A 24492-nucleotide genomic window follows, 5' to 3' on the forward strand; every position below is an offset into this window, starting at 1 on the left:
CTCTCTGCCCCTTGCCCGCTCACACTCTGTCTTTGTCTCTCTCGGAAATAAAAGTTAAAAAAAAATTAAGTATTTTTTTTTAAAAAGCAGTTCTGAATTCAGTGGCTAGGCAATAGCTTTGCCCTAGGCTTTGGCATAAAAGCCTCTGTTCTATATTTCTGTATGTATAAAAGAAATATTTTTAATTATTTCTTTTATATTTTAAATGTTTTTATGTTTTAAATATTTTAATAAATATCGCTTCGTTCAGAAACAATAGGTGATATTTACACAGAGAAAAGCCAGTGGAATCAGTGATGGGGAATGGCTATTGGATCCAGTCTTGAACTTTAAAATAACCTTAACTTTATTGATGAGGAGACCCTGGCCCTCTGTGGCTTCTCTTCATAACGTCCCTTTACTCTTCCGGAGACCTAGCCTGCGGAATTCCAGGTACCTGGCTATAGGAGTCATTGCCTTTATCCTGGATGGCTGAGGTATCTGCCCAGGTAGCAGGCCAACAGATCTAATTCCGAAAGTATTATACTGAATAAGGGTATTGTAGATCATGCTTAGAATATAACTCAGTTGTTGTGAACTTGTGTGTACTTAAAACACATCCAAATACTGGAGTTTTGGTGGTTCTCTTGAGTGCATTAAATTTCATTCACAAATATAGCACTGTAAATTCACTCAGTGTGTTCTCTTCTCAATATAACTATTCGCTGACCTATTACATAATTGTCAAGCAAGTTTCATACATTTCAAGTAAACACTACTTATTTGGGTTTGGTTTATTTTGTTTTATTTTGGTGTTGACTATACTTTGAGTAAGTTGTGCCCCATATGTTACCACATGGTTCCACTCAATCTAACTCTCCATGCAGCAGATATAATACTTTTTATTAATGTATTAATGATATATTCTACACATTGGTCAACATGTGACAGCACAATATGTGAAGGAGTTGTGATGTATTATGAATTGTACAGACTTCTGTCAACTGTGTAGGAAAGCTACTGAAAGGTGGACATTATTCCTAGGTAAAGACCAATCCCCATTATTTCAATGATCCATTAGACACATAATTTTCTTAATACAGCCCTGTCTTACATCAGAGATTGCTTTTTGATAACACACATATCATAGCATGATTGTCAGTAATCACAACATGACCAAATATTATTTGCCTGTTATTTTATTAGGAGAATGCATTTCATTGCACCATGTATAGATGATATTTCATTTGCAATTTTGAGTCCCTTCTACATAAAGAGTAGACAATATTTGCTGGCACTTTCTTCAGTTCTTTCTGTGCATTACTAACGTTAGGATCCATTTGCCAACAGGGCATGATGTGAATTTAACAGCGCTGCCTCAAAACATATGCTTCAGATATTTTGCTGTTAACGGTCCAATTGTAAAACTAATAGATGTCACTGTTTCAGTAAGTCAATTAGAATACCCCTAGTTTTGAACAGTATCAGGGAGAAACATTTTTGACAGTTTTAGGAATCCTTGCACATACAATTATATTAAATGTTTGCATTTGATTCTATCCTGTGTTATAGCCATAAATAGCAGTATATCATTTTAGTTACAATATAGGTTTTGAAATCACACAGATCTTGTTTGAAATCCCAAGCCTATCAATTGGGAGCTATGTGTCCTTGGACCATTCTGTTCATGAGCCTTAGATCCCTCGACTACAACACGAAGATATAACTACAAAATGAATAAATGAGAAATTGTATGTGAAATATTTAACCCAATGCCAAGTATATAGTAATCTATCACTCAACTAAATGGAATTTAAAAAATTAATGTATATTAATACTACAGTATGTCCCAATTCTTGCAAGTGTTTATTTACAGTTGTCTAGGGGGAGGAAAAATTATTTTTCCTACTACCCCTTTAGTTTCTTGGGGTGGGGCCCTATATAGTGGATTGACAAGACAGATTAAGAAGAAAAAAACACACAAATTTAATATAAGTTCTATATGGCATAGGAATCTTTATAAGTAAATGATGATCCTATGAAATGTTAAACCTGAGTTTTTATACTAGCCTTGACAAAGAGGAGAAAGTTGTGGGAAAACGGGATAGAATAAAAGGGTATGAGTGAAGAGTAATAAACGGGGGGAAATTTAGGCCTGTTCTTTTGGATTCCTCTTGGCATCCCTCTGTCTTCAGAGAGAAGGATGCTCCTTTCTTCTGGATACAGGGAGGACACCTTACAAGAGAGTCTTATGACCTGCTTCAGATAATAAGGGGAAGGATGGAGAGTCGTTCTTGCACCTGTTGTTTCACATAAGCCTTCAGCTTAAAATTTTTAATATGCCAAGGTGCCATATTTAAGGAGGGATATTCTCTTCCCATTCATGGTCCTTACTGTTGCATGGCCAATATCGTTGTATGAGCATTCTTTCACCTATTTACATTCAAGAGATGGCTGCCATCTGCATGGAGGCAAATAATGTCTTGTTCTTTTCTGTGATTTTAGTTCCTTTTGTCTCTTGATACAGTACTCTCTCTGCACTTTTGTTCTTCATTTCTGCATTGAAGTGTGTTGTTTTAAAACTAAAATTATCCTTTGTGACAGAAATGACTATCATATGCTTTCAAGATTGTCAATCAGTTAAACCTGGATATCTGAGTTGCATAACACCCAGATACATGGAAAATGATGAGGACTGATATCGCAACTATTTCTAAGTGCCTTTATCTATAAAAAGTAATTATATATACATATAATGATAAGACTCTATCATTACTTAAGTATGCAGATATGAATCCCTATTACCATATCACTAACTTGATTCTGAAGCCTATTTTTACATTCATGCACCTAGTGTTGTTTTATATTAATTATGTCAGTAGTTAATCATTGTTTTTGCTTATTCTCTTTAATCGTTTTTGCTTATTCCCTCCAATGAGAAAACATTTTGGAGCCAATTATGCTTCTGTGATGAGGACTGAGTATACTTTTTTTTTTTTTTTTGGTATGTTCTTCCTCCATCTAGAAATTAATTTTTATTAACTCATCATTGTGTTCATTACATCAGCAAAACAGCAAGCATTAATTGTGTACCCAGTGTTCAACAAAGCATGCATTTTGTTGCCTTTAAATTGCTTATGAATATCTTAGGTTATGTGCTAATTCACTGTGTAGATTAATTGACCTTGATGTACTTATAGGTTTAAATTATGTTCTCTTGGGGCGCCTGGGTGGCTCAGTTAGTTAAGCATCCAACTTCGGTTCAAGCCATGATCTCACAGTTTGTGGGTTCAAGCCCCGCGTCTGGCTCTGTGCTGACTGCCAGCTCAGAGCTCGGAGCCTGTTTCAGATTCTGTGTCTCCCTCATTCTCTGACCCTCCCCTGCTTGCTCTCTCTCTCTCTCTCTCTCTCTCTCAGAAATAAATAAAAAACATTAAAAAAATAAATTATGTTCTCTTGGAATCTTTTTTTTTTTTTTTTTTTTTTTGAGAGAGATAGAGACAGCATGAGCAGGGGAGGATCAGAGAGAGAGGGAGGCACAAAACCTGAAACAGCCTCCAGGCTCTGAGCTAGCTGTCAGCACAGAGCCCGATGTGAGGCTCAAACCCATGAACCTTGAGATCATGACCTGAGCTGAAGTTGGATGCTCAGCTGACTGAGCCACCCAGGCGACCCTGTTCTCTTGGAATCTTAATAGTTACAAGGGCTCACTTTTCTAGGCATAAGTTAATAAGTGAAAATATAAGTTAAAATCTCAAGGCTGCCTGTCTCTTTCATACTCTCTGTTCAAGAATCCTGCTAGTGTTGCACTGTATGTTAACTAGCTGCTCTATGTTGTATTTTAAAAGGCCAAAGAAGTAAGACCCTAGAAAAAGAGCAATGGTTTTTGTGTGGGAAGTATTTCAGTAATTTCTTATGATGGAGGTCTCTCTAAACACATTTTCTCTTATGAAGGACTATCCATGGGCTACATTCAACTGAATATTATCATAGCATAAAGTAATAGAAAATAATCATTATTTCTGCTGAAGTCCCACTTGTCAATTGTGTTTGAGTTTCTTGTGAACTCAAGAGTCATGATCTAAGTGATGACTCCATTCCCAACATTGACATGAGAATAGACAGAAACAGCTACAACAAGTTCTATTTTTCCTTCTTCTATGCCTGGAGTAGTAGCTCTGTGGAATGTGTACATTTTGACCTTTAGCTACAATTCTTTTCTGAACTTCTCACTCTCAACTGTATGTAACTGGAAAGGCTGTTACAAAAATGAACTAGTAATGTTGCAGTAGTAAATTTTTTTTTAATTCAAGAAAAAGTGAAGAAAAACTGCTATGTTAAAACATGTTTTTATGGTATCCAAAATTGAAATGATACTAATTAATGTATCATTAATTAGTAATGTATTATTACTAATTATTAGTAATGTATTATTAATTAATGTATTATTAACATATCATTGTTTAGTAATGCATACACACACACACTCTCAGCAGATGCCTCTGGCATACGTAGTACTCCATTGGCTCAACCCTGTTTTCACACAAACCCAAAGTGAACTATTTTGTTGGCACTCAGGCCTGTATCAGCTACCTCATTGTCAATTCAAATGCCTCCTATTTGTATTTCAGCATTCTGCTGTAAGACTTCTCCAGGGTCAGTAGTTTGCTCAGCTAGCACCCAACTGCTTATTTGCAGGGAAATTCATGCCAGTGAAAATTGTTTTCAGCCACTGGGGGAAACGGCCTGTGCATCATTACCCCAGTTTTATATATTTTAGAGATCTGGTCAGAAATTGGTCCTCCTTGCCATCAGTGACAACTTCCATAATAATACATATTGTAGCTTTATTTTTACCCTTTTCCATATCTCTCTCCCTGTTCCTTAACACTTAGTTCCTGGGATCACCTCCCGAATAAATTACCTGCATCAAAGTCCTTACCTTGGCTTCTACTTTGTGGGGATTCCAAATTAGAGTACAATGCTGTATAGGAACATTTAAAAAAAAATTTTTTTACATTTATTTATTTTTGAGAGAGAGACAGAGCACAAATGGGGGAGGGGCAGACACACACACACACACACACACACACACACACACACACACAGAACCGAACCAGGCTCCAAGCTCTGAGCTATCTGTCAGCACAGAGCCTGATGCGGAGCTCAAACCCACGAACCCTGAGATCATGACCTGAGCTGAAGTTGGATGCTTAGCCAACTGAGCCACCCACACCACCCAGGAACATTTGAATTTATGAATAATTTTGAATAATTCAAAACATTTGTAGGCATAATCAATCCATAAGCATTTACCAACTATTTAGTTATTTTGTATTATTATAAAAATATCACATAGCCTTTTGTAAATCTGATTTGAGAAAATGTTAATCATCTTACCAACTCTTTTAACATTTAACATATTGTCTACCTTCTTGGAAAGCAATTGTCATCTTGTTGGTGAAATAACATTTACATGTTTGAAACAGTTGGCCGATACTATAAGAATCTGTGCCTTTCTGCCATTTTACTGATTACTGAATTTCTTGCTAGCATACTAATTGGAGTGATGTCTTATACCAGATCTCTCAAGGTGACCAATTTCAGCAAAACTTTCTTCTTAAAGCTTATCTTCCAAAAGCAGACTTTCCTGAATGCTGTGGTACAGATAGGAAGTTGTGAAAAACGTCGTAGAAGAGGAAGGATTTTACCTAATTTTAGATAACTATATTGGAGACCGTGAAAGTCAGTATTAAATTAATGGTATGTGCAAAGGCACAGATATAGGAGAATCATTATGTTTCATCCAAAAGAGATGGTTAAGGAGAAAGTAGTCCTATAACCAACTTGTTTTTGTTGTGTAAAAATGAAAGTTTATGTGCAAAGAAGTAGTATGTAAAATGAAAGAAAGACATCCATTCACACACAGCTTTTCACAGGGAAAATAAAATGTGTCACAACAAAAATACTGGCATATATTTGCTTAGATATCTTGGATTTATTGGGGGTGTGTAAAAGATGTAGGGTAGCTATTTTATGTTTGCATACATGATCTGGCTTCATAAATTTCAATGCTTTCCTTCCATTGTATTGTCATAACCAAGGATAAAGTAATTATCACACAGAACTGGGAGAGAATGGGTTGTATTATCCCATGCATCTATTCTAACTTTTGCTTGACTAATGGGTCTGAATGGCTGTGAAGGGTCAATTACATAAACCATATCTACAGCCATCTTCTTTGGGAGGTAAGGAACTGGAAAAAGCAAGAATTTGTTTATCTTCAAGGTAAAAAACAACACCAAACAAAGAAACCAACAAACAAAACCCCCACCTTTCCTTCTACAATACTGTCAAGAGAAGTACTGACTATTCCAACTATTTTGTTTATACTTCCATTATGAGTTTAAGACTTGGACTGAATTTGCTTTTTTATTTGTTAAAATGCAAATAAACTAATTTTGTTAATGACCTGTTTTTCCTGGTGGTAGCTTTAAGAAAGACATCAAACTAACATCATAAAATTAAACCAATTAACTTAAACTGTCTTGATACTTGTCATATGGCTCTAAAAACAGTAGATAAATTCTTTTAAAGTCTTAATATACCCTTCATGGGCCTTTTTCTAAATATTCCCAAGTACATATCAGAAATATAGATCTGGTCCTATTAAACTGCCATTTATTAACATTAACAAAGTAGCATTACTGCCAGAAGCAAAACCAGAAAAACAATTTATCTCCCTGCTTTCTTGAAGTTTGCAAGATAAATATGTACCAGTTTTAAATGAAAGTGAACATCAGTAAACTAGACAGATTTATTGAGTTAGCTTGTAGCAAAATGAGCTTGCTCCATTTTCACATACTTTTTCTGGTAGTAAATGTTTTAATCTATTGATGCTATGGAGAAATGCTACATTAGCTATAAAACAGAGAGAGGGCACCGTTCAGTGACAAGACCAATAATATGTATAGAGCAGTAAACACTTTGCAAGAATTTAATGGCCCTGAATTCAAATAGACAACATATAGTTTACTAAGCTGAGGGAGAAGATTCATTAGACTGCTGGCTCTTCCAAATGCATAAACTTAACTTAGACATGATGTGAAGACATCAGTTCTTCAGTGGTCGAAGAAACTACATTTGATTTCAGAAGGAAGGAAACCCAATTCTCATAGGATGCTACACACCAGAATTGTATATTCTGTTTTTCCTTTGGTAGTATAAGCATTTGAGTCTTACTGTTGTTGTGAAGGATTTATCATTTCCCACCACAAATCTTTCCTCTCAAAAACTGGTAAACACAATAGAACCTCAACAGCATAGAACCTCACCGTGATCTGATGAATCCATGTTACACGGGTAACAAGTGAACCGATAATCAGGAAAGACTTGTGAGTTAAGATGCCATTGTCTGTGATTTAAAAATATCAACCTGAGAAATGTAAGGAAATGTAAAACACCTACACACTCTGTTTCCAAATGTGTAGATCCTTTATTTAAAAGTAGATACCAGAGGCGCCTAGGTGGCTCAATCATTTAAGCTTCTGACTCCTGGTTTTAGCTGAGATCATGATCTCATGGTCTGTGGTGAGACGGAGCTCTGTGTCAGACTCTGCAGTGGGCATGGAGCCTGCTTGAGATTCTCCCTGTCTTCTTCTGTCCTTCTCTCCCACTGGCATGCTCTTTCTCTCTAAATAATAATAATAATAAATGAAAATGAAGTAAAAATAAAGTAGAATAAAAGTAGATGCCAGATTCTGAGGTCACATAGATAAGTGGCAAATCAGCCAAAATTCACAGCTTAAGATTTCATGCAAAATATTATACTATTTGAATTTATTTTTTAAACTTTATTAAATTAAATCCATTAAATTAAATCCATAAATGGTATCACACCATTATGTTACTTCATTTTCTGGGTGAGCAAAATTACTCAATATAAAATCATCAGCAATCTTCTTGGGAGACTACGCAGACCATCCAATGAGCATAAATCTTACAGCCAAGATTGTCTTTTTTCAAATCCTAGTTCTGTTTCCTACTAGATTTGTGACCTTAAGAGTTGTTCATTTAATTTCTCTATCCCATACTTTCTTCATCTATAGAATTGGTGATATATAGTTACCTTAAAGAGCTGTTTGATAATTAAATAGTTACTAGTGTTTCCACACAGTAAACATTCAACAGTTGTTGGGTATTGCCATAAATGCTTGTTTCAAATTATGCATTTATTCAGTTATATTTAAAAATGCCCCAAACTGCAAGCTATTTTGTTTTCAGTATTCATTATTGTAAAATGTAGCATGATGGAACAGAGTATAGTAGCTTTGTTTTGTTTTGTTTTAGTAATTAGATATTTAGCTAAAAAATCACATAGATTTATTAAACTTCGTAGAAATATTTAATTCAGCATAGCAATTATGCAGTCGACATCTATATTTTATTTTTAAATTGTGTTTCCTTTCATTTTGCCTTTGTTAATATGAGTAAAGTTATACCACTTATTCAAAAGCATCAAAGGTAAGAGATGTGCTGCTTTAACAAATTCAGACTCTTTACTGAATAGCTTCTACACTCCAGGTACTATTCTGGAGGGTGGGACACAGCAGTGAAGAAAATGGAGAGAGTCCTTGACTAGCTTTCTAGTAGCTTAACAAGAGTGTCACAGTGTGAGGGTTTCTGAGGAGATATAGTTTCTATCTGAAATTTATTTGTCTTTAATGTTGTATTTCTTAAATAATCACCTAATATGATAGACATAATAATAGTACTTGTATAATATTTCCAAATAGGAGTACTTATATAATACTTAATGTTATGCCTATATAGAAGAAATTAAATGTTTAATAAATACCACATGCAGTTGACTAGATATCAGTTGCTTTTTTATTTAGTGTTTTGTCTCCAAGGAAGTTTATTTCACTAAAAAATAAACAACAACAAACACCCGGTAATATTATGCCATTGATAGTGCCTCACTTGGTGTTCTAACCAGCAAATTCATTTTTATGATTCTTTACAGATACCTTCTTCTACAAACATTTGGATGCTAGTTAGTTTAAATAGACAGTAAAGTATCTTGCCAGTAGTCCAATAGAAAAAGAATAACGTGATGACTTATTTCATTCTCTAAAACTCTGCTTTTCCTCTCCATTGACACATTTAAGTAAGATAAAGTAAAGTGCATTCAGTGAATTACTGAGCAGATGTTCGTTGAGTGTTATAAAGAACGGAAGGGAAAGCACACTTTGTTGGTTCTTTTAATTTAATTTTAGATTTAATATCTCGGCTTTGGGTGTTATACCACATTGCATACATTTGAAGGGCTGTCTGCTCATTTTGTTTCCCCACTTTGACCTAGCTAATGCACAACTCTCGTTGAAGGAATCTCTATTCCTTCTGTCACTGTCTTTCAAAGGAAGAACATAAGTCCATAAGGAAACCAGATTGTGAAGAATCCACCCTCTTTCTCAACAGCATGAAGTTACTGGGTCAAATGTTATAACGTTGCTGAGCTAGATAGACCCCATTGTGAATGTGTTCCACTGCAAGTGAAAAATAAGTAGCAACTATTTACTACAGAATTAACTATGTTTGGCTGGGCCAGGGGCATCTTTACACAGAATTGTCACAGAGACACTATGGTGGACCCTGAAGAATTAAAGGAAACAGGAAACTCTCATGAGAAAACTGCTACTTCTACATTTTTCTAAGCTCCATAATTAATAAAACATGTTTTCTTTCTTCAATTAGGGAGAAAAGCAGCAAACGGTATTATGTATGCCACCTTCCTTTTTGGCATCTTTAATCCTTCTACCCCTGCATTCCTTTCACCTCTGCAGACATTGATTTTTTTTTTATATATATATTTTTATTTATTTCTAGGAGAGAGAGAGAGAGAGACAACGTGAGCAGGGGAGGGTCAGAGAGAGAGGGAGACACAGACTCTGAAATAGGCTCCAGGCTCTGAGCTGGCAGTCAGCACAGAGCCCGACGCGGGGCTCGAACCCACAAACTTCAAGATCATGACCTAAGCGAAAGTCGGACGCTTAACTGACTAAGCCACCTAGGCGCCCCTGCAGACATTGATTTAAGTCAAATGCTGGCCCCTCACTTTACAGGTGACCAATATATGCCTTGTGAGTTTGGAATCTGATACTCCCCTGAAAGGTATCCAAAGAAAGCCTCTTGTCTACAAACAGATCTTAACTAGATGATTCTAAAGAAGTTCTTTAACAAAAACTCAGCATAATAATTTTGTTTCAATATACGTTATTGCTAGTTATTAATACTAACTTTAAAAAAACCTTTTGTTTCTTTTTGAAATCACAATCAGATATTGTCATTGACAGCAGGCCATCAAAAATGGACATTTAGAAAGTAATAGAGGGGGCGCCTGGGTGGCTCAGTCAGTTAAACGTCCGACTCCGGCTTAGGCCATGATTTCATGGTTCGGTTCCTGGATTCGAGTCCCACCTCGGGCTCTGTGCTGACAGCTCAGAACCTGGAGCCTGCTTTGGACTCTGTTTCTTTCTTTCTCTCTCCACCTCCCCACTTCAAGCTCTGTCTCTCTCTGTCTCAAAAATAAATAAACATTAAAACAAAAAAGTTAGAAATACTAAAGGTAGCTGATAACTCTGTTCCCTCCCTCAGTCAATGAACTTATTCAACAATAACAAATAGTGCAAGTACCAGGTACTTGTAATATAGTGGTTTAGAACTTGGGTTCTGATGTCAAAGGCCTGGCATTGGATCCTGGTCTGTCACTTACTGTTAGTTTATTTGTATCATGGTTTCTTTCTTTCCAATATTGAAGTAGTAATACTATCTACTTTATAGTGGTAATGTAATTGTTAAGTGGATAATATGTATAAATTATTTAAAACCATAAGCTGGTAAATAGTAAACCTTCAGTTAATATTAGTTATCCTCATTATTTTTGCCATCGTCACTTTCTTGTCTTCCAGAGAGCAAAGCATAGAGGTTAAACATGTAGGCTTAGAAGTTCAAATACTACCACTACCAATGGCTAGTTAATGACCTCTGTAATCAGTCTTCCTATGTGTACAATGGTGACTATAATCTCAAACGAGTTGTTGTGAGGATTAAATAAGATGATATAGATAACACATTTGGCAAATAGACTGATATAGTATAAATGCTAAGTTAACTGGAACAAAAAAATAGCCTGTTTTAATGTTAAGGAGAAATTTCACAGATATTACAAAATCTTCCTAGCAATTGATTGTAGAATAAATATTTGGCAATGTGCAGTTATATAGGTAGATAGATAATGGGCCCCATGATAGAGCGATAAGATATTCTACCTAAGGAGGATTTTATGTGCCTTCATAGCAGAAATAAAACACATGCTTTGCTATCTGTAAGATTTATCCTCTTCTCCTTTGTTGGTATCATTAAAAAAAAAAAAAAAACATACCAAGTTTACATTTGGAGCCATTTGCCTGTGATTTTAAAAGCATGTTGTGCCAACATTTATTTACCACCGCTTATAACAGCACAATGAGATCCAACCCAGTAATGCCTGGGTGTATGGTATAGAGTTCTCTGCCTTCGAGAACCTCCAAATGTTTCCAGAAGAAGGTTAGAGAGAAGGCAAAAATATCAAGTGCCAAAAGAATGGTAAATGAGACAGTATAATTGAAATGAACTAGAATAGATGTTGGCAAACAATGGTCATGGGATAAACCTCTAGTGGATTGTTTTTCTACTAGCCCCTTTTACATTTTTAAATTAAGAAATGTTAAAAGAAGAAGACGGTGATGACAACAGCTATGCAATGCAGCCCGTATGTGGCTCACAATGCATAACTTACTATCTGGCCCTTTGCAGAAAAATGTTTGCCGGTTTTCAGACTAGAACATTATTGGAAGCCTCCCTGACCCACAAACTAATCTGAAGTGACACATTTATTCAATATGGAACTGGTAAATAAAGCAGGATTCATGAAGGAAGAACTTTGACCTAGAGTAGAATTTGGCTTAACTAGAAATAGGAGAAGATGTGAGGCATTCTGAACAAGGGCAACAGAGTGAGAGAAAGTTGAAAATTAAATAGAAGTGTGGAGTATATGAAGTAAGAATGAATAAACCATTATGAAGAACGTGATTAGACTATAGGATTAATAAGACATAAAAATGAAAAATCCTGTGATCACTCTCTCTCTCTCAAAAATAAACATTAAAAATTTAAAAAACTAGAAAAAGTAAAAAAAGAGTAAAGTAACTTGATTTCTTTCAACTTCTGATCGTTCTCATCAATAAAATTAGAGCAGTCATTCCTGCCCTCACAGTACCTAAAATTGTTAAACAAATAAAAAAAATTACATATTAATTTATTTTTAATACTATTAAGAATTAAAAAATAAATTGTGATTTGGGGCTAATATCTGATTCTCTGGCTTCATTTTTTGGTAAATTATTAGCTGAGAATAAATGATATCTAAAAAAATTCAGCCCCAAACCACAGTAATTATATTTACTAAATATCTAGGATTAGAATAGATTAATATTTAATATCTTATTTATTGCATATCCAGAGCTGGATGCATAGAACCTAGTAATAGCAATCAGTCAAAAATATATTTCTCAGGAACAAATGGATGACATTTTACACAAGAAGTTAGACTGTAGTCAAACTGTTGTGATTTGTGTTTTTAACTACAACTTCTCTTAATGATTCCCTCTCTCTGCTACTCACTTCTATTTTTGTATGTTTTTAATCTCTTTACACAAGTTCCTCTGCAAAAATAGAGCTTTAAATAACTTATTGTTGATAAATAAGTATGCTGAAAATCACCAGTTATTAGACTGCAGTTTTCCCTGAGCCAGAGATCAGTTCCTCTTCTGTAACATGTTCGTAAAAGGACCACCAAATCCACAGAGTTTCTTTGAGGATCAAACAAAATGATCTGCAGGATAACTATTCACATAGTTACACATTCAGTAAGTTAGGTATTATGATTATAATGACATGTCTCTTTTCACAACTCTAAGGGCCTTGCAAATAACAAATACATTCAGTGGACCTAATATAAATATACATTAAAGTCTTACACACTCAGGTGATTCTGCCTTTGTTTATTGTTCAGCAACTTTAAACGCCATGCTGTTGTTACAGTGGTGACAGGTCATTATGCTGAAGGTACAGCATTGATGAACCAAATGTAATGTTGACTTTTACTACCAATAATACTTTAGAAAAATTATTATTTTTTAGTTACAAGCAGAGAGGGAGGGAGCCAACCCACAAGAGATTCTTAAGTACAGAGAACAAACTGAGGGTGGATGGCAGGTGGGGGGGATAGGGGAAAATAGGTGATGGGCATTGAGGAGGGCACTTGTTGGGATGAGTACTGGGTGTTGTATGTAAGCCAATTTGACAATAAATTATATTAAAAAGAAAAATTATTATTTTTACTAGGAGCTGATACTGATATAGTCTCCAAAGAGCCTACTAATAGCACCATTTTCTTTTAATAGGTTAAATTAGCAGAAAGATTTACAGATACATCAAAAGGATGCCAAGTTAATACAAAATAAAAAGTAGTCTCAGTTTCTGCACCATCTATAGATATTGTATTTAAGTGTTTAAATTAGAATGTGGTTACTGAAAGCATCTTGTAAATTACTGACATTTTCAATCTACACACTCCAGGATGAAATTCATTAGAAGGTAATAATTTGGGAAACACATTATATAAAGCCATTGTAATACAAGGTGCTTGAGCAGCACATTTATTCACCAATGCATGAGTATTACTTCAAAAACATAATTTAGAAGCTGAGCTTCAGAGATTACCCCTGTCTTTCATTAAATAAAAGATTAGCGCCTTATTTACTGAAAGAGACAGATGTCTGTCAGAATTTTTGATATGAAGTATACCAAAATTAATGAATTTCACAGATCTTTTTTTTATTTCTACTTACTGAAGTGCTTCTTTATTTTGCTGGTGTATGTGAAACAGAAAAAGAGAATTTTCTCTGTTTCAGAATAATGAGAATTAACGGGACATGAGGTATTCAGCACAGGTTTGTTTCTGGCGATAAGAAATATCTTGCTTCCTTGGCCAAGAATCGAGGAACCTTTTTAAAAATTATTATTTTTTTGTCTTCCCTAGAAAGATGCTTTGCATCACTAGTCTCGGGGATAATAGCACTGAAAAATATGACATCCAGTCACATTCCCTGAAAATACTACAGTACAATGCATCATTGCATAGAGGCATAAGAAATACTAATTGAGCTTTTCTTACATGCTGTCCACTAGAGATGCAGTAATGGATAAAATCAACACTTGTATTTGAATTCCAGCTCTACCAGTCACTAATCAAAGAGCAATGCCTCTTTGTACCTGTTTCTTCATTTGAAAAGTTAAGATAAAGAGAATATCTACTTCATAAGGTTTCTCAGAGATGATTAAATTAGTATGGTATGCAAAACAGTGCAATATATGCCACATGGTACATGCTTAGTGAGTGTTCTTGTAACAGAGTGCTTAGCCTCAGGAAGATTCCATTTGTGCTATTTATGTCCTCTAATGTGCACTCTCACATAGATTTGTTGACAGAAAGGAAATGAAGAGCAAGAATCCACTGAGGTTACATGTAGTGAGAGCCGGTGTGTATTAGATAAATGACAGACTCTTCCATCATTAGGGTTGTTCTTGGTCAAATCCTTTAACCCTTTGAGTTTTCTTTGAGTCATCTTTGATGCAGGAATAACAAACACCACATCACAGTGTTGTTTGAAGAATTAAATCAAGTGATTCATATGAAAACATTTTATTAAAGTCTAGAGTGCTGTAGAAGTGAAAGTATTATTGTAAACTTCTGATTATTCGCTTATAGATGGCCTTGATTATGGATGATACACCAGCAAATTTTCATCCAAGACTGATGTTTTATTACTCACTTAGTTTCCTTTATTGCTGTCTCCTTCACTGTCCACCTGGCCAGTGATAAGGGCATTTTAATAGCTCAAGCCAAATGTAACCTAGAAAATAATACTGTTTAAAATAAGAGTAAATTTAAATGATAAAAAAGGTATTTATAATTTTTTAATGTTGTATAACTATCTCTTGTTCTCCATAAGTATTTCTACTTCTATATTACAGAACTATAGTTGCATCATTGCATTATATAACATAGAAAATGTATAGTGTAACTTACAGTTTAAAGGAAAGAATAACCTATATTAGAAGTAGATACAATTTCATAGTTCTTAGTTATGACAGTTTAGTTCTAACAACTTTTAGCATGCAAGAATTTTATTTTTCTGTAATTTGCAATGCAATTTGGAAAAGACTGGTAATGCGTGCATGTGCTCTCTCATCCATACCTTTTCTAATTAAAAAATGCAATTCAAAAATACTGCATATTGTATAGGTATGGATAGAACTAATAACATCTTATTTTTTCTAAACAATAACATGGCTATTGGCTATATATTATTTCTCTTTTATGAACTGTTTGCAAATAAAGAGAAAATTTACTAGTTTTTTTCCTCTGTTTCTGCCTTTTATACAGAATAAAATTACCCTTAGTTTGAATTTGTCATTTACTCTAACCACAGGATATGGCTTATGACATTAAGTTTGACAAAGGATGACAATGAAGTCACTTTGAGGAAATATATAAACATATTTGCAGAGGCTGAATGGACAATAAAAATAGTTTGGGGATTCAAAGTGAAGAGAGGAAAAAAAGAGAAACTAGTTTCAAAGAGGATTGGAAATGAACAGTGACAGCTATGCCGGAACTCAGGATATTGGACCAAAAGACAGGAGGTACTGAAGAAGGCTGAGCACAGGTGTCATCGTACGACTCATTTATTTATGATCTCATTACAGAGAGGAGAGAAGGGAGTATTTGGTCTGCGTTTTTAGGTCATTAGAGGCTGTTTTATAGCAACACTTTGTTCTCTCCAATATAAGTCTCAAGACTATCCATACAGTTTTCTTATTTCCCTTTTTTCCCCTCCGGTTTTACATTTAATTAGTTGGAGATACATAATGCTCATGAATTGTACTTTTCCTCCACATCCATTGAAATATACAAAGGCATTATATAGATGGTACATTGCACGTATGATTATATAGAGCAAATCTAGATTCTTTTCACCATTTTTTCTTTTTACTACATGCTTCAAACATTAAGAAGCAGAATCAATCACCTCTATTTAGATTATGTATTAATTCAGCAGCTATTCACTGAGTACTTCCTATGAGCCAGGGACTGTGAGGTTATGAAGGATATAGTGTCAAGGGTGTTAACTGTATCCATACAATTTCTTTGTATGAGTGCTGTTTTTCCAGGGGAAAGAAGCTTCTAGAATCAGAACTACATGACAGACAGTGGCTGGCTAATCCTAAATGTTACTAAGCTCTTCAGTGACAAATTATGTTTGCCTTGCCAGTTTTTGTTATGAGAATATGATTTGTGTATGCTTGTTTCAACTTAAATTATAGGATTGTTTTACTAGAGTCTTGAAAATAGCAAATAAATGATAAATGAGCTACAGCCAGTCATGACATAGGCAAGAACATAATAATTTTCTCCAAAGTGAAACTGCCTAATAAATCTTAATTTTGAGTAACCTGCAAGTAACAGAAGCACACTTTACTTAAGCTACAGCTTATGCCAATTCTTAGACCAAGACCAGAGAATTAAAATTTTACCTAATGACAATTGAGAAAATAGAAGTAAATGTTCTTTAAAAATAACAACATCCATTAAATTGTAAGATAGTATTTACAAAATACCAAATATCTTATCACTTGATCTTAGCCAAAAGGCCAAGCAGTGATGAGAATAACAAACTCCTTATCAATACTTTTTTAATCACATATTCCATCTTCCTTGTTAAGTAGTTGCTGAAAAATATACTAGTTGCCAAGAAATTAGGATAACAGTGTTTTAGAGTAAGATGAAGAGTTTTATGTAAAATAAAACCCAAGTTGTATGAGTGTATATTTAATGTTTTAGAATATAAACATTCTGTATACAGTTCTCAGAAAGATATATACTTAGATGTACTTCAAAGAACAAAATTAGTTCTAGAAATTCTTTTGTAACCTAGTTGTTGAAAAAATGTCAACTTAGTATGATTTACCACTCCCAACCTCTGCTTTCACTGTAATGTGCCTTGAGTACAAACTTTTGAGACTATTGATTAATTTCTTGAGGTGCTTAGTTATGCTTCTTCTAGTTGTCAGTCTGAACTCAGGTTTGTTAGTATTCTAGTCAGATCATGAAGTGCATCATTAAATAAAGAGTTTAACTGATCTGTAGTGAGGCATATAGTCCAGTGAACACTGTGGTCATTTAGTAAAGATTGAGCATAATGATAAATTATAAGAGTATAGAGTTGCTAAAAGAGTCCTAGAAATACTATTAAAATAAGACTTGTACATTAGTGAGATAAGGAATCTTTTTAAAAAACTCCATTTGCAAAGTCTTAAGCATAACTTTTGGTATATACTAACTTTGTGTTCTAACACATGTGATATTGAGCTTTCAAACACATGAATGAGAAGTGAATGTGATTTTGACAATAGAGGACAACAGCCTAGGTCAAAGCATAAAATCTCACCTAAATACAGTTAACAAAAACAGTATTTTTCCGGTGTTTTGAAACTTCCCTAGAATTTTATTGTGCAATAATATTTTGGTTTATCTATTCTATTAAAACTTTTTTAGAGTTCTATCAATTGCAATCTGTGATTTGTAAGTTTGTGTTATGAACCCATTCTCCTCCCAAATCTTCCCTTTGTTTTTTATTGGTCCTTTTTCTTATTTTTATGATTTGGCCAAGTTGTCTCTAATGAGAGAAATGTTCAGAAGATAAGCAAGCTGCTGCTTGATCAGTTACGTGAATGTTACAATTTCCCAGAATTTTCCCTGATCTGAATTGATCAGTACCTTAAAAATAATCATGGGCTCTAATCTGAGTAATCTGAGAGATACATAGCCATGACATGGTTGAAGATCTGAATTTATTCTTACAAGAGTGTGTTGAGTCAGTTAGGAATTTCAGAAAAGGCCAGAACAGATGGCTCATGATTTATGTCAACCTTCTTGTAACAGATTTTTCTGTTAGTATCAAATATTGATGAGTTGGGGCGGGGGGGGAGAGAAGTTTCTTCAATAGAGATTCTGAATCCATTTATTTAGTGTGAGGGAATTCACTATTAATGTGTAGCCGCATGAGGCTTATTTCTCATAAAACTGACATGGAAAATCTTAGGTCTTAGGAAATGAGTTACAGAGTAGTTTCTGCTAAAGAGATAATCCTTGAGATGGGTAAAAAGCAAGACTATTATGTAAAACAGTGATATAAAATATAATATTTTATAAAAGAGGCTAGTCAAACTATTTGAAAGTTTTATGTGTATAATTACCTTCCTAACTTTCAAAGGGAAATATTGGTGTTCTTATGATGAATCTTGTATTTCTTATGTCTACAGTTTGGAATTGTATGTTTTTTTCCCAAAAAAATAAATATAGCTTGAATAACTTTTGCCTTATGTTTTCTAAGTCTGTACTATATTTTTTAAGTTTATAATATGATTGCATTTTTAAAAAGTAATTTTACTAGGGAAATGGATTTTTTTTTAAATTATGTTCAAAAAGCAAGTATGAATGAAGTAAATTATTTACTTTCAGTTTGGAAGAGGTGAATAAAAAGTGCTTGGCCAATACCGTACCATTAATCTATTCTCTTTTCTCCTTTCTCTCTGTACTTCTCTCTCTCCAATAGAAGTGGAACAAAAAGGTAATTAAATACCTTTCATAAATTATATACTATTTATAGGCTAAGTGATTTAACAGTTTAACATTTAGTTAAAATAATTTTGTATTAATTCTTATCTATTTTATGAAAATTTATTTACTCCTTCTGCTGCTCAACTTCACTTTAATCTGCTGTGATGACCTAGTGCTGGTTTGATCCTTTTATCCTGAAACAGTTTAATCATGTAAAATTTTCAACCATGCATTTTCTTCCTCTTTACTTTTAAACAAGTAGTTAGAAATCCGGCAGATGGTGATGGATAGTGATTACTTTACATCTGTTTTTATTTCTCTACTAGATAATTTTCCATAGCTCTGGTGTGGTTTTCCCCATTCCTTTAATTTTTAACTACTGGGGGAAAAGGGGAGATGGTTTTCTGAAATACCTTATAATAAATTAATTGAGTAACTATGGGCTGATTGTTAACCAATGTAAAGATTATATTCGATGGTGACATAATGCCTATCCATTCATTATAATTGTAGCCATCATATTAGAATCCTGTGAAATTCTTTTAATCATCAGTTTTATTATTGAGTATAAATTGATGATGGCCCTCTATCCTTGCTATGGAAGATTTTGGTAGTCAACTTTGCCCTCAAACTTTTCATTTCTACAAAAGTAAAATTTTGGGCACTTTAATAATGTACTTTCCTTTTTAACAACCGGCATATCCTAGCTGAGTTTTATCTTAGATTGTTTTCCATTGGATCTAGGCTTATAGTTGCTGTTGAAGAGCTAATCACTAATATCAAAAGAATAATACTTTAATCATTAAAATATGAGTCAGCATCCAAATTCCTTATGATTTCTTGATTGCTTTTCCCAATACACTTCTAATCATTTCAAACATAACAGTGGACTGCATGATATTTTTCAGTGTGTTTTCTTTGCAAAAATATTAGAGCAGTGTTTCCCATAGCAGGTTCATCAGAACACTACATTTTAAACAGGTTCTGTAGAAGGGGGGGGCTCCACGATCAAATTAGTTTGTGAAATTTGCTCACCCCCCTCAGTTCTGCCTTGGAGATTCGCTGATGCACTAAAGCTATTTGAATCTCTGCCACAATTCTATTTAATATGATATTTCTTAAAAGTATGGCTAAGGGTCCCTGTTTTCTTTCTGTGTAATATTCATCTCTGCCACTTGAAACAGGTGTGTCAAGGAATACTCTTTGGGAAACATTGCTTTATAGTCCCTTCATTACAAGCCAGCCAAGACTTTTTACCACTATTCACAGAATGTGCTACTGAATCATACTAAAATTCAAGTGAATCAGATAATTCCTGCCCATTTTCAGTCTGAAGTATGAGCAGCAAAATATTGTAGCAAGTAATCTTGTTTTTTAATGTTCTCATGTAACAGTAAAAGGTACATGTTTTTAAGTTCCGATACTACTGTATTTAACAGGACATTTAACTGATTAAAATCTAGATCTTGGGTTCTTCTCTGTAACCTTTCACCTTTTCTCCTTTCCTTATTCCTTCTTTCCTTTCTTTTTCTTCCTTTCTCTTTTTCCTCCCAGTATCCATCCATCACTCATTTTTAATCGAATGGGTTGCATGCTCTGTGTGTGCTATAGAAGCTTTAAGAGGTTTAGTTTTGTTTTGTTTTATTTTTGCTAAAAGATTCCGTGGCCTGTACTACAGGGCTTTTCTTTTCCTTTATTATTATACTTACTTACTATTGGATTTATATGTGTTTCTTAAAGATAAATTATTGAATAGCTGATATCAGAGTGAAAACAATATACATATATTTAATTTCCAAATAAGATATGTAAAGATATTCTATATAAACATTTGTATTTATAGAATACATAGACATACATCACATCTGTATATGTATATCCAAAAATGTTGTATCACATGCTTACAAAGGTAAAACTCAAAGGACAACACAACTACTCCAGAGAGGCCACACTTTTCAGCAAATGAAATCAAAATGATTTTGATCAAAAGTCAAAATAATAAGTAAGATGGTTTGTATGCTCAGAAGGATGCAGCGAAATTATTAAGTGGTGGTGGGTATCTTTTGTTAGAGTTACAGTCCATTTGGTACAAACTAAGCCTATGTGACAGAATATTAAAATTAATATATTTATTATTTTAACTCTTTCCCTTCCAACAGTTTTTCTTTGTCCTGGACTACTAAAAGGAGTATACCAGAGTGAACATTTGTTTGAATCTGACCACCAATCTGGGGCATGGTGCAAAGACCCTCTACAGGCTTCTGACAAGATTTATTATATGCCCTGGACTCCCTACAGAACTGATACCCTGACTGAGTACTCATCCAAGGATGACTTCATTGCTGGAAGGCCAACTACAACCTACAAGCTCCCTCACAGGGTGGATGGCACAGGATTTGTAGTGTATGACGGAGCTTTGTTTTTCAACAAAGAACGCACCAGGAACATAGTAAAGTTTGATTTGCGGACTAGGATAAAGAGTGGAGAGGCTATCATAGCAAATGCCAACTACCATGATACCTCCCCTTACCGATGGGGTGGCAAATCTGACATAGACCTGGCAGTGGATGAAAATGGGCTCTGGGTAATCTATGCAACAGAACAAAACAATGGTAAAATTGTCATTAGCCAATTGAACCCTTATACTCTACGGATTGAAGGGACATGGGATACTGCATATGATAAAAGATCAGCTTCCAATGCATTTATGATTTGCGGGATTCTGTATGTGGTCAAATCTGTATACGAGGATGATGACAATGAGGCCACAGGGAATAAGATTGACTACATTTACAACACTGACCAAAGTAAGGATAGTTTGGTGGATGTACCCTTTCCCAATTCGTACCAGTACATAGCAGCTGTGGATTACAACCCCAGAGACAACCTTCTTTATGTGTGGAATAACTATCACGTCGTGAAATACTCTTTGGATTTTGGACCTCTGGATAGTAGATCAGGTAAGTTTGACTTTTGATGATACTCAAGGGGTAAATATTTATAGTTTGTTTTCAGTACGTTTATTGTATGTATGTGTAGACTACCTTTGTTGTCTTCCTTCTGGCTGTGTACCTGCAAATTGTTCATTGTCTTTTCATTTAAAAATGTTGCCATTAATCACTCTCAGCTATTAAAAAAATATAAGAAACGTTTTCTCCTTTGTGCAACTAGTTTCTAATCTTAAACCCTTCTTTGAAGGGCATTTTTATTATCAGCTGGTTAGGTCTTTGTGTAGTGAAGTACACAAAAGCTTTGCTAAAATGGAATGCCATCTTGTTTAATTAATTGTGACATGCCCTCTCCACTTGGAAAAATGTCAAGGGCTGCCTTGATATATTGCTTCAGGAGCCCTATGCCAATATATTCACTTTGCAGACAGCATTGTATATGACCACTCCTATTGGGAACAGCGTCAGTTTGAGTGTAGATATGTCTGAGTATACCTAATTCAACATATACAGAAAAAATGTTTAATACTGATAAATAGAGGGAAAAAACAGACCTCAATTTTATAAGAAACAACAATGCAAAATACTATTTCGAATAAACCGGAAATAATCTTTAATTCCAATTCTTTGAAAGTGTCTTTTTCCTCTCTAGAACATACCATTTCCTTTTTATGTTAATGGTAAATTGCTTTATTATTTCAAATTTTTATTTATACAAATGAAAAGAATTAGCTTAGAGATTCAATTATTTTAACTAGCATTAATGCTGTTCTTCATGACAAAGTGTAGTAGAAAACTAAGATACAGGTATCTGAATTTTGATAGTAATATAGCAATTCATAGGTTATATTCTGTCTTTCAGTGCTTACATGTTAATATTACTTATTTTCTGCATTGCTTTTACTATGCTTTTGCTAGCATGTCATTCTTCCTAACTTAGTTCATTATATACAATATATATAATACAATATATATAATATATAAGAAGATATCTTCTTATATAAGTAGATTCTAAGTTCCATATCCATATGGCCAGTGACCTTTACCCATCCTTTATATATTTATATATATAGATATATAGATATATCTATATATATATCTATGTATATAGATATATCTATATATATATTGATATATATATATATATTTTATCTGGCTATTATTTCTGCTTTATCAGACACTAATATAAGATATGGCATATATAAATAAAGCCTCAGTAACTCTTTGTTGAATAAATGTACAAATGAATGAATGGTTTCCCACTTCTTATTCTGATAGATTGAGAAATTAGTTGACCTTTTCTCTAATCTCTGAGAGGCCTTAGTCAGAGTGACAACAACAATGCTGATATTATATTGAACTTCCTTTTATGGAAAGAGAAGCCTGCACATGCAATAGCAACTAAAGCAACTTCTCCTTAGTAAATCCTCAAAAAATCTCCTAGACCAGGTACCTGGCTCATCACTGTATAGGTAAGTATTTTCTATTCGAGACACCCTTCAGTTGAAAACCTAGACAAGAATCAACCATCTGGAGTATTCTGAGGAAACATTTTTTTCATAGCTGTGATATTCTTAAATTAAAATTTATATCTTGTTAGTGAAAACTCTGTGTGGGGTTCTTAGCCTTTTCTGACATTTAAATATATATGATGAGTCTTTGTAATTGTGGACATAAGGAAAAGTACACTATCTCATTTAATGTTATGTGTCCGTCTCTTTATGGGAGTTAACATATGAATTATTTTGCCCAAACATATTAGTGTTTAGGTTTGTTATAAGGATGTTATTGAAGTGGCAAATTCCTAAAACAAATTTTGAAACAAATTCCTAATTTATGCCAGGATATTCAGTTTTCTCTCTTTGTCTAAAGCAATCAAGATTTATCTGATTTGCAAATAGTAAGATTTAATCTGTATTCAATTTGTAAATATAATCACAAGAAAAATGACCACTTTCCATGCCTTAATGCTGAGATTAGAAAGCTAGTATTTTGGTGTGGACTTACTGAAGTTTAAAGGTGGAAAGAATAAGTGTAGAAGTAAGTTTTATGCATCGTCTCTGTGGATATGAGAATTTCAATTAGCATTAATAGAGGCTGTTTGTCTTATTCCTCACAGACAGCTTCAGGTGGGTGTTTTTCTTTAGTAAATTAGGTTGACATTTTTCGAAGAAATTGCCTTTAGTAAATTCTTACTATGGACCTTCTTATGTGTTTATGTACCGAAGCCAACTTACTATGAATATGTTAGGGTCAAAAAGGCTAATTCTAAGTTTGGAATCTGAAGCGTATTTGTGTTGCCATCTGTTAGAAGCAGGCTATTTTTGCTCTGATTTAACTGAGTTCTAATCAATGAAAATTCACACTTCTGAAGCTTTTATGGAAAGGAGTATCTGTGCTCTACTTCTACTAACTGTCACTTTTCTATACATTAAAAGATCTGGGTATTAGAAGTTAAGGAGCAAATATGTTCTTGTTGTATCTAATCTATTACAATCCTTGGGTGAAACATACACACTAGTTGCAAGCTACTCTGTAAAAGCCTCAGAATCTGAAGGACATGGGTTTGAATACTGCCTCTGATGCTTTACTGTGGACACATTGCTCAACCTCTTGGTCTGGGCTTTCTCACTGTAAAATGGAAAAAATAACACCTACCTCTGAAAATTATTGTTAGGTTTTTTTTTTTTTAATGTTTTATTTATTTCTAGGAGACAGAGAGAGAGACAGTGTGAGTAGGGGAGGGTCAGAGAGAGAGGGAGTCACAGACTGAAACAG

The 24492-nt window shown here is 34.1% G+C and overlaps 1 protein-coding gene across 1 annotated transcript in view; it reads left to right on the forward strand.

The window, feature by feature from the left end:
• The window catches only part of ADGRL3 (adhesion G protein-coupled receptor L3), a 516039-nt gene that overhangs the window by 218670 nt on the left and 272877 nt on the right, over positions 1–24492 (forward strand). Inside the window, exons 5-6 of the mRNA XM_039217419.1 lie at positions 18762–18776; positions 20926–21726. Of these exons, the coding sequence (XP_039073350.1) occupies positions 18762–18776; positions 20926–21726 (816 nt within the window). The remainder of the gene's footprint in view (positions 1–18761; positions 18777–20925; positions 21727–24492) is intronic.

Source organism: Hyaena hyaena, unplaced genomic scaffold, assembly GCF_003009895.1.
Source record: "Hyaena hyaena isolate Hyena2069 unplaced genomic scaffold, ASM300989v1 scaffold_687, whole genome shotgun sequence".
NCBI classification, from domain to species: Eukaryota; Metazoa; Chordata; class Mammalia; order Carnivora; family Hyaenidae; genus Hyaena; species Hyaena hyaena.